The sequence below is a fragment of the Pan troglodytes genome, chromosome 8, assembly GCF_028858775.2.
Source record: "Pan troglodytes isolate AG18354 chromosome 8, NHGRI_mPanTro3-v2.0_pri, whole genome shotgun sequence".
NCBI classification, from domain to species: Eukaryota; Metazoa; Chordata; class Mammalia; order Primates; family Hominidae; genus Pan; species Pan troglodytes.
The window spans coordinates 64188137-64203911 of NC_072406.2; the positions used below are offsets into that span (position 1 = coordinate 64188137).

The 15775-nt window shown below is 34.0% G+C and overlaps 1 protein-coding gene across 6 annotated transcripts in view; it reads left to right on the forward strand.

Annotated features, from left to right (window-relative positions):
* Positions 1-15775, forward strand: part of PRKG1 (protein kinase cGMP-dependent 1) — a 1291606-nt gene that overhangs the window by 794527 nt on the left and 481304 nt on the right. For all 6 annotated transcript variants that reach the window (XM_001162783.7, XM_054660122.2, XM_016919732.4 and 3 more), the window contains exon 4: positions 14127-14232. In XM_001162783.7, the coding sequence (XP_001162783.1) occupies positions 14127-14232 (106 nt within the window). The remainder of the gene's footprint in view (positions 1-14126; positions 14233-15775) is intronic.

Consider the following 15775-nt stretch of genomic DNA (forward strand, 5'->3'; position numbering starts at 1 on the left):
ATCTGAGAATAGTTTCATGAGGCATGCATTATGATATCTGTTTCCTAAAACAGAATAATGGAAGCTTAAATTAGTTGCCCAAAGCCACGTACTCCTGTATGGTGAAGTCAAAATGCTTAAACAGGACAAACTCCAAATTATTGACTTTTAGTGTCCTTTATTTCTTTTGAATCCCCTAGAGTCTTTAAATTTGTTCATAGAGCATTGATCTTATGAGACACCATTTCCTTTATTAAAGTCAACATGTGGTATCACCTTTTTTCTAGACATCTGATCTTTTGATGTAGAGTCTGTCTCTAAACCATCAGTGTTTTAGTATAATGCCTCATAGTTACTTCAAAATAACTATCATGAATATACTCAATCATATAGGTGTATGCCTCACTCCTCTCTGCATTGATCCTTTTGCTTCTGTAAAATGTTATTGTTCAATTGCTCCTTTGAGATGATCCAATTCAATTTACCATCCAATTCAGTAATCCTGTCTCTGTTATTTTAGTAATTGGTCTACTTGAACACTTCCTATAATGGAAAACTTCTTAGCACAAGATTCAACCATTGCTATACTCATTTTGTCTCTAAATTGAATCTTAATAGGCAACCCTATAAGTTCTAATTACTAGTCTTAATTCTGTACTTTACAAGTTAGAAGGAAATCACTCTTAATCCATCAGAAACACTATCTGGTCGATTCATTCAAATTTCATTTGAGATGGAATAGTTAAGGCTGTTAGCTTAAGATGGAAAAATAAAATAAAGAAAAATATGAGTGTATAAATAAAGAGGAAAAGTAAAGAAAGTTAGCCTGTAGCAACTAGGAGCTATTTGAGAGCAAGTTCTGTATCTTGTTTATCTTCATACCACCAGTTCCTGGTATAGTTCTTGGCACATAGTAAGGTCTCAAAAATGCCCATAAAATGTTTGTAATAAATCTCTTAACTCTTGACTTCAGGTTAGCCCTTAATTCTGTTATAAACAGCTCCACTGAATTTACTTAAAGTCTAATAAATGCATCAAATACTTTAGGTCTTTTACTGACTTTTCCCTTTCTCTTATACAGGATGACTGTCCTCAATTTTTAATCTTTTTCACAGATGGTTTCCCCTTTGTAACCCAGTCATTTATTTAATCCAAAACATCTGCTGAACACTTTAGAACTATCATAGATCTCAGAGTAGAATATGGTACCGATATAACTCAGGTATATGAATAACTGTGAAGCCGATATAACTCAGGTATATGAATAACTATGAAGCAAGGTATAGTGGCAAAAGTCACTAAGGAGACACAATCAGAAGGTTGCAGACATTTAGAGGGGGAAAAATTCTAGTTGAAGTGAATGGGAAAGTCTTCATAGACAAAGTGGCTTTTGAACTGAGCCTTTAGGGACTACTAAGATTGCTGTAGATAGAGGAAAATAACTGGACTAAAGACCTGATGGCAGGAAAAGGATGGGTGGATTTGGAAACTATGCATTCAGTCCATTGACTGAAATATGTTATGTTTAAGGGATTATGGGAGATGAAGCTAGGAAGATACTCTTAATTAGAGACGTGAATTAAATGTAAAGATGAATAGATTTTGTTTTATTTATGGCAGTAGGAAGAAGCTATTGAATGTTTGGTGGGTATAATGATGGGATTAGCATAGTGCTTTGGAAAGATCAATCTAGTAGGACTGCTTGGAATAGCTTATCACTTTCTTAATTGTGTTTCTTTGTAAACAGCTCACAAGTGATTGTGTGATCTTTACTATTCTTGATAAGAGGGAACTCGTAGCATTTTTATCTTCATAACTCTATTATTATCTGTGGGCTTCTTGACTCCTCCTTTCACTCTTGGTCCCTTGTTTATAACCGATTTACACAGAAATCTAGTTATTTCTTAGAGAAAAAATTCCTTTTTTTCCCTGTTCTTTTGCCTAATATACCTGACCTTTGCCTCATGCCAGGGTTGTTTTAGATGACGTAAGTTTTATTTATTCTTTCCGCTTCTTCCCCACTTCGTCAGTCAATTCACAGCCTCCATTACCAGCTTTTCAAAGTGCTGAGTTTCCATAGATTTTCAAGTACTTTAATTGTGGTTTAACAAATGTAAGAATATAGTGTATTGTTATTAACAAGGAGTGCAAGGAGAAAGACTGGGACACTTGGAACATTCCTTGTTTCCATAGCCTTATTCTGCATCTTCAAAACTGTTACTTATTAGCACCTATTTTTTGGTGCCTATGGGTGTCAGCCAAAATGGAAAAAGGCAAGAATTGATTTTTTATTGGCACATGTGATCCCTCACATCCATCTATCCCTGATGCCCTCAGTGCCTGCCATCAGATGAACTCTGGATGGTTCACACAGCTTTGACTTTTAAAGATTACTTCTTCAACACTGTTGGGAGTTACTGTGACTAAAAATTAGAGCTTGTAGAATGAATTAAAATGCTTATTCAGCTTCTTTACTGAAGACCACCTAAAGACAGAGGGTAGTTCTGAGCTTTCCCAGAAAAAGTCAGTCTGTAACGAGTAAAATAAGTAAATATTTCTTCTAATGTCCAGACATTGCTGTATAACCACAGGGATAAACAAAAATCAGAGAATCATGGCATTATTAAGTGAAAAAAAAAAGGTGCTAGTGACTATCTCCAAACAAATGGAGATGTAAGAACTGCCCAACAAATAATTCAAAATCTCTATTTTAAAGAAGCTCAGCACACTGCAAAAAAAAAAAATAATAATAATAAAAAACCAGAACAACAATTTAACAAACAGAAAAACAATATGACCAGAATGAGAAATATAATGGAGAGATTGAATTTTTTTAATCAAATAAATCTTAGAGCTGAAAAATACAATGAATGAAATGGAAAATGCAATGGGGAGCATCAGTGCAGAACAGAAGAATCTGTATGCTCAGACAGGTTATTAAAAAATATATAGTCAAAGGAGAAAAATGATGGAAAAAAGAACAAAAAACTCTTGTGAAATTTATGGGATAGCATCAAAAGAATGAATGTACAAGTCATAGGAGTTAAAGAAGAAGAAAAGAAAGATGAAGAGGAAATAGCATATTTACAGAAATAACAGCAGAAAACTTTTCAAACCTAAAGAAAAATATAAGTATCCAAGTACAGGATGGTCAAAGGTCTCCCATCAAATTCAAGCCAAATAAGACTACTGTAAGACATAATCAAACTGACAAAAATCAAAGACAAAGAGAGGAAAGCAGAAAAAGAATGAAGTAAATAACATATACAAGAATTCCATTATGCCTAGCAGCAGACTTCTCAGCAGAAATCTGTCAGGAGAGAGTGGGATTATACATTCAAAGTGCTGAAGGAAACAATATATTAGATAAAATACATTTTTTTTTTGAGACAGAGTCCTACTCTGTTGCCCAGGCTGGAGTGCAGTGGCATGATCTCAGCTCACTGCAACCTCTGCCTCCTGGGTTCAAGCAATTCTCCTGCCTCAGCCTCCCAAGCAGGTGGGATTACAGGCATAAGCCAACACATCCAGCTAGTTTTTTTGTATTTTTAGTAGAGACAGGATTTCACCATATTGGCCAGGCTGGTCTCAAATCCCTGACCTCAGTTGATCCGCCCAGCTCAGTCTCTCAAAGTGCTAGGATTACAGGCATGAGCCACCGTGCCTGGCCAATAAAATACATTTTAAGTCAAAAACTTTACAAAGAAACAAAGAAGATCATTGTATAATGATAATGGGATCAACCCAGCAAGAGGATATAACAATTGTAAATATATATGCACCCAACATCAGAACACTTAAATATATAAACAAATGTTAATAGCCCTGAAGAGAGAGATAAACTGCAATAGGATAATAGTAGAAGACTTCAACACCCTACATGTAGTAATGGACAGATGGTACAGACAGAAAATCAATAAAGAAACCCAGATATAAAGTAAAACCTAGATCAAATGGACCTAACTTAATTGTACAAATGTTCTATCCAACAGCTGTAGAATACTTCTCAACTACACGTGGAACTCTCTTTAGCATAGATTACATGTTAGGCCACAAAATTAATTTTAACAAATTTTAGACTATTGAAATAATATCAAGTATTTCTGACCACCATGGGATAAAAGTAGAAATCATTTTTCTACTGTAGTTATTAATATATTGTATATATAGTGACAGTAGTTATTAATACATTGTATTCTTGAAAAATGCCAAGAAAATGGATGTAAAGTGATGACTATATGAGGTATTGCAATTGTTAATTAGTTAGATTTAGTCATTCTACAATGTATACATATGTTAAAACATTATGTGGTACACAGTAAATATGTATAATTTTATCTGCCCATTTAAAAAATTAAAAAAAAATAGAAAGTAAAACAAACAAAAATCACATATTAGTAAAACAAGCTAGGCTTTGGAGTCAGACGGAAACTAACTCTTTTAATTATTATATATGTGACCTGGGCAGTAACTTAGCTTTTCTGAGACTTAATTTGAATATTTATAGAAAGGAGATAGGACTATTTCATAGGATTAACATATGTTAAGCAAACATAACAAAGTTGCATTATGCATAGTAAATGTTCAATAAAGATACCCTAAATAATGATCATTATTATGAACATATTTGTACTAAAATCATTATCCACTTGGTCCTTCTAGTATCCTTAACATTTGAAAGTCAGTTTACATTTTAGAATCATTATGTTGGTGAATTGGTTTCCAACAATTATTGGAAGTCACCATTGGCCTTTACAGGTTACTTTCTACAAGGTATGAAGTCAAACAGAAGTTAGAGAAACAGCTATTTTATTTCTATCTCCTTCATTACAGGGCAGCCCACTCCCTTCCAATGTATGAATATGGTGACAACATTGATGGTAATTTTTCTTACTATTAGGTATATAATAATGATTCTTATCTGCAGTGTCCAATTTTATGACCCATCCTCTATATGTCATTAAAAAGATAACTTTTCCAGTTAAGAAAGGTTAAAATATATCCTCCAAACTAACTGTGAGGCAATTTGTGCAGTGGAGACATTGGCATGCTCCAGATGCATAGTAAACAGCAAATGGCCTTTTCTAATTATGAAGCATTTGTCTCAGAACATTCCGGCAGTTAGAATTTAGCTTTAGGCTAACATATGCCTTAATAATGTTGGGAAGCAGTTATGGGCTTGATGGAGCCCCTCAAGGTCTCTCCCAATCTTCTTATTCTGTCACACTAAGTATCTGAGTGATCACAGACGAGTCAAGCATCAGTAAAGAGGGGGTAGAATACAGCTTCTGGGATTCCTTGAGCATATATTAAAGTACCTTATGATGTAAGCTGATATTCTTTAATGGTAAATATGAGGTAGGAGAATAAGCTAATCATACTTTTCCATGTCTTTCTTCCTGTGCCAAACCCTCAATTTCTGGTCTATTTAGAAAAAGTATGGATCAGCAAACATTTTAAATGAGACTTACCTACTATCTGAGAATGTTCCCTGAAAAACATGGTCCAACTTGAGAAAAATAATTCGCTCAGGAATTCTTTTCAGAAATTTCAACTAATGTTCTACTGCAGGGGAAAGATGTTCAGACACAACTAAAATTGAAAACCAGTTCTCTCCTAATAGAGATTATGATGGTCTGTGGTGATTTGCCAAAGAATTATAAGAATATTTTATTTAGTTGAAATGTTTGACACACAAAATTCAATTCAGAGTATATTTGATGAATTCTCACTTTGTTATATTCCAAGGAACAAAAGAAATGTGTAAAGAAATGATTATCTGTTATGAGTGTTGTTATTCTAGAGCAGCATTAACCAACAGAAATGTTATATAAGCAATATATATAATTTTATATTTTCTGGTGATAACATTAAAAAGTAAAGAGAAGCGAGTATAATGAATTTTACTAGTAAACTTTTATTTTACCCAATATACCAAAAATATTATTATTTTAACATGTAATAAATGTAAAATTATTCCTAAGTTATTTTACATACTTTTTTCATACCATCTTCTAAATCTTGTGTGTAACTTGTGCATCTAATTTCACATTAGCCTCATTCCAAGTTCTCAATAGCCATGTATGGCAAATAGCTATTATATTGGACAGTGCAGATTAAGCTTGATAAAAGTTTAGCACAGAAGGGTCTGGAAAGGGAAAAAATATTTAAAAGGTACTGTGCTGGTTAATTTTGTGTCAGTTTGACTGGGCTAAGGGATACCCAGATAGCTGATAAAACATAATTTCTGGGTGTATCTATCAGAGTGTTTCAGACAAGATCAGCATTTGAATCGGTAGACTGAGTAAAATGATCCACTCTCACCAGTGTGAGCAGGCATCGTTCCTTCTGCTGAAGACCTAGTTAGGACAAAAAAGTAGAGGAAAGGCAAATTTGATCTCTCTTCTTGACCTCCATAACTGCATAGCCAACTTCTTTCATAAATACCCACTTATGTGTCTATGTAGCCTGTTGGTTCTGTTTCTCTGGAGAATCTTGACTAAGATTGACTAATACAACTATCTTTGCTTGGAGTCTTGCAAGCATATGTGGGAGTTTTAGAAGACAAATGGGTGAAAAGTCATTCTAGGTTGAGGACCTATCATGAACAAAGGCATGGAGTAAAACAAGCTTTAATCTGGAGGGGTAGAGGCAGGCTTGAAGCTGGGGAAGACATGGGGAATGTCACCAGTGCCTGCTTATGGAATTTGAATTGTGCCTTAAAAACTCTAGGTATCTGAGTATTTTTTTTTTTTAAATACTGATGTGAGACTTCTGAAGAGTAAAACAAAGCGTGAAACACAATTTATTTAGTTATCTAGCCAAGTAAATACATCTGATCACTTTTGTTTATTGTAGTAAAATATATATTTTTTACTTATATATATAAAGGTTAGGATGATAAATTTTATTATATATGTAAGAGACTATATAATAAAATATATATTATATATCTTTATATTATTTATAATATATATTATATTTTATTTTATAATGTAATATATTTATACTATATTTATAATATACAGATTATAATTTATTATATCATACATTACACATAAATATAGAATATATAGATAAATTTGTTGTATGTATTTAATATTAAATATAATATTTTATTATATTATTTTATGTTATATATAAATATCTAATATATAAATATACAAATAAAATACATATGTAATAAACTTTTATGTTTTATATATATCTAAAATATATCATCCTAACCATTCTGAAGTGTACAATCAATCAGTGCCTTTAAGTACATTCACACTGTGCAACCATCATCACTATTCATCTTCATAACTTTTTCATCATCCTAAACTGAAACACTGAACTTATTAAAGGGTAGCTCTTCTTTTCCCCACTCCTTCCCAGCCCCCAGTAACTACTATTCTACTTTTTATCTCTGTGAATTTGACTATTCTAGGACCTCGTATCAGTGGAATCAGACAATATTTGTCTTTTTGTATGTGGCTTATTTCACTTAGCATAATGTTTTCCATGTTTATCTATGTTATAGCACATATAAGAATTTCATTCTTTTCACAAGCCTGAATACTATTTAACTGTATGTATACACCACATTTTGTTTACTCATTCATCCCTTGAAGGACTTCTGGGTTATTTTAACCTTCAGCTATTGTAAATAATGCTGCTGTGAATATTAACACACAAATATCTGTTTGTGTTCCTGCTTTCAGTTATTTGGGGTGTATACTCAGAAGTAAAATTTCCGAATCATATACTGATCCCATGTTTAATTTTTTCAGGAACCACCATATCATTTTCCACAGTGGCTGTACCATTTTATATTCCTACCAGCAATGCACAAGGGTTCCAATTTATCCACATCGTCACCAACACTTACTATTTTATATTTTTTAATAAAATAATAGCCATCCTAATTGGTGTAAAGTGCTATCTCATGGTGATTTTGATTGGCATTACCCTAAGGTTAGTGGTGTTGAACATCATTTTTATATCCTTATTGGTCATATACATTTATCTTCTTGGCCAACTTTGATAAAAGGAAAAATTTTTCCCAAAACATAAAATTTACTTGGCTGATACTTCATAATATTTGTGAAGCTTCATCTTGGCCTCCTAATATTCCCAAAGCTATCTGAGGGTTCAGGTGTTTGTCCTGGGACTCAGCCTGGTACATTTATTTCTAGACTATAAATATCTGTAGGACCGTGTGATTTCAGAATGTTTTTAAGATAATTATGCTTTTTTATTATAGCAAGGAAAATTTTGAAAGCATTAGAAAATACTTTGAAGATAATAGTTTTATATTTATAATGTAGAAAGTAAAAGAGAATTACAAGCTAATTTTGCTCATTGCAAATCACTTAGGTTAGTTTATAATGTGCATGGTTCTCACCCCTTAAAACGGGGTAATTTTGCTAATACAGTGCTGTCTGCACTTTTGAATAATATGAATGCAGCATTCATTATTCCACTATTTTATTTTCACTCCTATGTCTAGGCTAGAAAGTCGAATATTAGGGTCAAATTCCCTCTACCTGACTTTTCCTATCTGTTTAAGATCCTTAATATCTTTCAAATTCATCTACGTCTCTAGCTTCTTTGCCATTACCAAGGTCCACCCACCTGAATAATTCCAAGAGCTGCTAACTAATCTCTGTCCCTGTCTTGGTCTCTCTCTCTATCTCTATTTCTGACTCTGTCTCTATTTCTACATCGGTCTTTCTTCCCTGAGTCCTGTCCTCCTCCAGTGCACCATTAGGTACTACTAGCAAAATCTTTCTGAAGGGAATCATTTGCTTTAAACCCTTCTGTGCCCCCCTCTTCATTGGCCTCAGTATCAAGTTATAACTCCGCATCAAGGCACACAAGAACCTTTGCCATCTAACCATTGTTGCTTTCCTCATCACTTCTGTCTCACCTCTGACTACCTCCTAGCATCTCAGCATCCCTGGACCACTTGGAGTTTCCTCCAAGGGACACATTTTCTTCTTTATATATGCAACGAGACTCCTCATTTTGGAAAACACTTGTGGTGGTAGTTGTGGTGGTGGTAGGATAACCTCAAAAATATCTAGCAATCCCCGTGGCATACTTGATTCTGGAGCAAGGTCTGTGAGGACACTGTTGAGCTCAGTATTGACACTTTAGTTACTGAACTGTGGGGATCCTAGGAGATACTGGGGGAAAGGCTGGGAAGGGCTGTCAGGGAACTCAGGGAAATGGCTGTTTACTAAATAGTATAAAAGTATTTTGATGTTTTAGCAAGTGGCATGACCCTAGGGACACAGACCAGCTAAGTACTAGCCCTGCCATTGCCACTCCCACTACCTCTTTCTCTGACCTAATTTTTCCTCCAGGACTTGCTTAGAGCAGGGGCTCTTAATCTTGTTGGTTGTTTGTCATGGACCTATTTGTCAGTTTGGTGAAGCATATGGACTCCTCTAAGAGTAATCTTTTTAAAGACATGAAATAAAATACATAGGATAACAAAGAAAATCATTTATATTGAAATACTGTGATGACATTTAATGATGAATAGTGATATAATTTATTAAAACTAAGATCTAGAGTCAGCTCTAGTAACTGCCATAATTTTGAAGTAGTGATGAAGGTAAATTATATTAAGATATCTGCAGCAAATATAGGAGGATATAAAAATAGCCACTGTTTCTATTGGTAACAAATCATACTGTGGTTTGTTGCTCAAATTTTTATAATCATAGGAAGAAATGCTAAATATCAGTTATAGTAAAAATAAGGGTGCTGTTTTTTCTCCCTCATGTTCAAGAATCTCTTGAGTTCCATTGACAGATGTTTTGGAGCTCCATAGATGCCAGATTTCTTAGTCAGTTCGGACTATTGTAACAAATACAGATGCTCCTGGACTTGCAATGGGGTTATATCCTAATAAACCCGCATGAGTTGAAAATATTGTAACTCGAAAATGCATTTAAACACTCAACCTACCAAACATCATAGCTTTGGCTAGCCTACCTTAAACATGCACAGAACACTTACATCAGTCTACAGTTGGGAAAAATCATGTAGCACAAAGCCTATTTTATAATAAAATGTTGAATATCTCATGTGATATATTGAATACTTTACTGCAGTACAGTTTCTAGTGAATACATATCACTTTCACACCATTGCAAAGTTGAAATTTTTTAAGTGGGACCACCGTAAATCAAGAACCATCTGTACCATAGACTGGATGGCTTAAAAGACAAACATTTATTTCTCACAGTTCTGGAGGCTAGAAGCCCAAGATAAGGGTACCAGAGAGGCTGGCTTCTTGCTGATGCCCCTATTCCTTGTTAGGTCCTCATATGGCCTTTTCTTGGTGCTTGCATGCAGAGAGGGAGATCCTCTTTTTCTAAGGACACTAATCCCATCATGTGTGCTTTACCGCCATGATGTTATCTAAATCTGGTGTCATCCCAAGGCAACCACCCTCTGATAGCATCACATTGGGGATAGGGCTTCAACGTTTGAATTTTGGGAGGACACAAATATTCAGTCCCTAACCCTGGGTGTAGCATCCTAGCTTAGATGATTCTTTTCTGCAAAGCCTTCTTTAATCATCTCTTCTCAGCTCCTCCCCATGGAAAGTATGTGTTGCCTTTTTTGTGTATTCACAGCCCCAGAAACTTACCCCATGGTAGCATTTATCCCTTCATTTGTTTTTCTCTTGTACTAGACCAGGAATCAGCAAGTATTTTCTGTAAAGGGCTGGATAGGAAATATTTTAGGCTTTGCAGTACATATGGTCTCTGTTGCAATTACTCAGTTCAGCCAGAGACAATATGTAAATGAATGGGCATGGCCGTGTTCCAGTAAGACTTTTATGGACACAAATTTATTTATGGACACAGAAAATTGTTTCATACAATTCTCATGTGTCACGAAATATGCTTCTTTTTAAATTTTTCAACGATTTAAAAATACAAAACCCATTCTTAGCCAGTAGACTGTACAAAAACAGACCATGGGCCAGATTTGGCATGGATAATAGTTTGTCTACCTCTGTACTAGATCACAAGTTTCTTGAGGGCAGGGACTGTGAATTTGTTTTCTATCCTGTAGATCTAGCACCAGTGTTTGCCATATTGGTATAAAATAAATATGAGCTGAATAAATATTTGAGTCTATAAGTGCATTATACTTACATATGCTTCCCAATATTCTTCCAGAATTTGAGTTGAACAACAGATGAATTCCTCAGTAGAAGAACTTAAGCCAAATCCAGATTTGTGGTCTCTTAGTCTAGCACAATTTTATGGCTCCTTCCTCTGTAATCTTGGTGTCCCCTAAATGAAGGCCAACTGTTTCATGCATTGAAGTTGTTCTCAATGTACTTGTGCGTTTAGAGGTCTCAGAGTAATGGGAGTTTATTTTCCACTGAGTGGGATGTATGTGACCTTAACCTGAGAAAATGATATACATTTCAGCAAAGAATTTTAGATACATACTTGAATAAAAAGGAAAATCACTTCCCAGCACTGTCTCAGCTTTATACCCTTTAGACTTAAATGTTCAACAGTAATCATCATGAAAATCACAGGAATTTTATTTGTGAAATGCTTATTCCCTATGGAGATTAACACATCACTTAAGATCAAAGGTGAATGAAGAGATATATTTTTGAATGGTCTCTGTAAGTTATGGAAGCAATCGATTTACACTTCAGCAGGCTAGTTAAAAAGCAAGATGTTAATCACAACTCTAATATAACCATATTTTTGATAATAAGTCAAGGTGATTATTAGTCATGCTTGTCCATCTGTAAATAGCTGACTTGACTAATATGTATGTTGGCCAAAGCTAAATATAAAAAAGGTTTTGGTATCATGCCCAAGGTCATGGACAAATTTGCAATCTCATCAAGCTATGTTTATTATCATGCAAAATATCTGAACTACAGTTTTACCTAGAGACATTTTAATAGCCCATGTAAACAGGAACCAAAAAGTAAAATGAAATTATTGAATTCTGTCAATTTATTTTTTAAAGTCATTTTTCAACACATAGATCATGAAATCTGATACATTCGGTTTAGATATTTTGATGGGCATCAGATGCTACATAGGCTTAAATTATTTTGTGGGTTTTTTGCAGGTGAACTGCATGTACGTAAAGTTCATTAATAAATTTGCCTAATGCCTACCAAATGAAATGCTAATTTCTAGTGGAGGAGCAGAGATTATAAGAGATGAGACAGGGACTTTTCTCTGAAGGAATATACAAATTTACATAAGGAAACATGATACAGACCTAGGAGAGAGATAATAATATTAACACATGCTAAGCACCAAGGAGAGAAACAGATAGAAAAAAGCAGCAATTCACAGGACAGGAAGGGACCAGGGTCAATGCCTGGGCTTGAGGTGCGAACTCAGACTTAAAATGCTGCAGACAGCTTGGCCACAATAAATACGTGTGCATGTGCATGCACTACCCCCAAACCGTGCAGCAACACTACAGAAAGCTCAGCCATTTCAGTCTCTTTTCCTGGTAGACTCCTGAGCTCATTTCCAACTGTGCTCTTGTTTATGTACTTTCCCCACCCAGTTACTCTTTGCCCACCTCTTTTGTAGCTCAACTCCCACCACTTTTTAAGGTCCCACTTCCTGTTCCAACTCTTAGGAGTCCTCTCCTGATTTCCCAAGTTCTTTGTGGCTATGTCATCCAGTCTTAACTGTTTGTCTCAAGTAAAAGGGTATTGTAGAAAAGAGTCTGGAGGCAGCAGATGTATTAGAATCTGGCTGAAGGATACCTGCACTACCTTTGTTTTTGATGAAGTGTCATTTGTAAAAAAACATTTAGAATGGAGCCAGGCACACACAAGTTCCAGCTGCTTTGTTCTATTTCTACTTCAGTGAGCATGTTTTGTTTTTTCTTTAATATAGAGTTGGCCAAAGGAGGAGTCATATTCTAGTTTTGCAGCTTAAATGTTGCAAGAAAAAAATAGATACAATTCAAAGATGGGTTTACTCTGGAGTACAATATTCATTCCTCTTATCTTCCTTCTCCCCTGTTCGTTTGTGTGTAACTTCTAGCTCCTCCCCACAAGGCACACACATGTCCTAATTCCTCTGATAACTTTTTTTCTCCTCCTTCACTCCCAAATCATGATCCATCACATTCACTGGGCTTAGTCTTGAGAACTGTGAAACAGAGAAAATTGCGCTCTTCTGTCTTTCTATGTTTGGCTCAATTAACTATATCCTGGCCCTATTCAAAGCTCTTCCTCAGACTACATTCCCCATGACTATGATATTTGAATTGGTTTTTTTTAGTTCATTTGCTAGCTTAAAATATTTTACGTCATGAAAATTTGAAAACATATATAAAAGTAAAGAGAATAATAAATCTCTCATATGCCATCACACCAATATAATAACCAAGATTTTTAATGTGCTCATTTTAAAAGTGTTACACACTATAACATTTGTCTTTTAAACTTCTCTTAGTCATGTGCTTAATAGATCAAATGGTGAAGTTGTGGGGTATTCAGCTTCAACATTTAATTATGCATTGTCAAAGATAGTGGTGCATAAGAGAATAAATTAAAATTCAACAAACATGTCTACTGAAACTACCACGTGGCAACTTTGGGCACAGATGTCAATTTGTAAAACGAGCTTTGTGTGGAAATCATTGTGTAACTATTATTTCTATTATATAAATTCTCTCCTAAGCCTGAAAATTGAAATTTTACTTCTACTTTTTATAATTAAAATATTGTCATATGAGTCATTAACACCATGCTGGGTAATTACTAGGGTTTATTATTACTTGTGAACCTCTTTTTTCTTCATGCTATTTTCTTCATATATAGCCTTGAATTACAAAATACTTTCTATGTGGGCTTAGACAATCAACCCCCAAGGGTCATAGAGCAAGGGCAACAGGAATCTTCCTAGTAGATAATAATGCGAGTATGGAAAATTATGAACTACATTTTGCCTGTAAACATATAGGACTTTTTTAATGAAATAGGATAGCATTGTGATATTAGCTTTAAATGTTTGTAAAAAGGCAATCATTTTCATGCTTCTCATGAATAGCTCATCTCCTTTGCAGAATGTTGTTCACAGTTGAAATTCTCTAATTAATTTTTCCCTGTTTGTTTCTCTTTTATTTTTCTCCAGCTCTTGTAAATGTAAAACTCTGGGCCATTGATCGACAATGTTTTCAAACAATAATGATGAGGACAGGACTCATCAAGCATACCGAGTATATGGAATTTTTAAAAAGGTAGGATGCTTTCTTTTCTCTTGTGAGAGTGTTTACTTTCCTTTTAGCCCTATTATCTGAAATGCAGCACCCTGAATTTCAGGGTGCTTTTTGCCTTTCTCTCAGTCATAATAGTCTACAAATGTGTAGAGATGTAAGACTTCGAACATGCTTCTTTATATTTCTGGTGATAAATCTGTAGAGATGTAAGACTTCAAACAAGCTTCTTTATATTTCTGGTGCCAGTTCCCATGATGTATGGTTAAGTCAGAACCTCAGAGTTTCATGACATGTATTAAGCCATTCTCTCATAGAAGTGAGCAACTCAGAGAAACAAATAAAAATGTGCTTGAACAAAAAAGGATATTGAACACATCTTCAACTATTTATTGGTTAATATATTTATGACACATCTTCTAAACAGACCCACACTGTAAGGCCGAGTCATCTCTTGTGTGAGTTTCCATATGAAAGGTCAGATGACTAAGATGAAAAAGTTCCAAGAAATAGCTTATTATCCTTTAATCCTGAGCTTAATTTCCCAAATAAAATTCATTTTATGCTACAGGTTTGAAATATCAAAAGCTTTTCTTTCGTTTATATTATATATTATCATAATAACTCAATATATGATGGAAATTAGAATAAAAACCAGCTTTTTATTTCTTAGGAATACATTGATACTCACTGAAATGAATTTCTTTGTCTGCAAGTTTATTTTATTTTAAAGAAAATATATTATCTTATAATTGAAAAGAATATTGACAATTCTCATGACTTTTTAAAAAGCACTTATTTTTAAAATTACTTTTCTTTTGAAAACAGAGCCATTATGAAATAGTAATACACAAGTTATATGAGCATATAATGAGTGTACTGCTAATTAAGATTTCATTTTTGATAGGTAGAATGTTTAACATTTTTGTTTTGCTTTTTATTTTTGGTGAATAAATAGTTAAAATGAAGCTAAAAAGTCAAATTCACATTTTGCTTTAGTGATACATCTTAATAGGTAACTACTGAATTTTCTTAAGATGCAATTTTTGATATTCCTTACTTGGATATTTCTTGTAGTTAATTTATTTTCTTACTGCTTCATCTTTTATACATTTTTATTTCCATGTAAGACCTTTTATATTCATGCTAAAGGGGTAATACAATTCTAATGTGATATCAAGTAATAATATATTGAAAAATTACTGTCAGCAAGGTGTTGATTTTTTTTCTCAATGTGATTGGATGAAGAAACACTTAGAAGAGGTAGAAATGTAAATTCCTATTTGAAATTTAATGTGGTTTTCAAGGGAATTAAATTATTCAGGTGCCTTCTATATTGGGTGAGATGTATATATGTATGTGTTTGTATATACGTGTCTATACGTATGTTGTGTGTATGTGTGTGTATGATGAAAGATAGAGACAGAGAGAATGAATATTCATTTTAAGCCTTAACTTACAGTTTAAGAGCTATTGATTTCTTCTGGTGCAGCTCTGATAAAGATTACAACTGGTAATCAGTGAAATGGTAACCTATAGAATACAGTCCATTATTCATCTCACATAC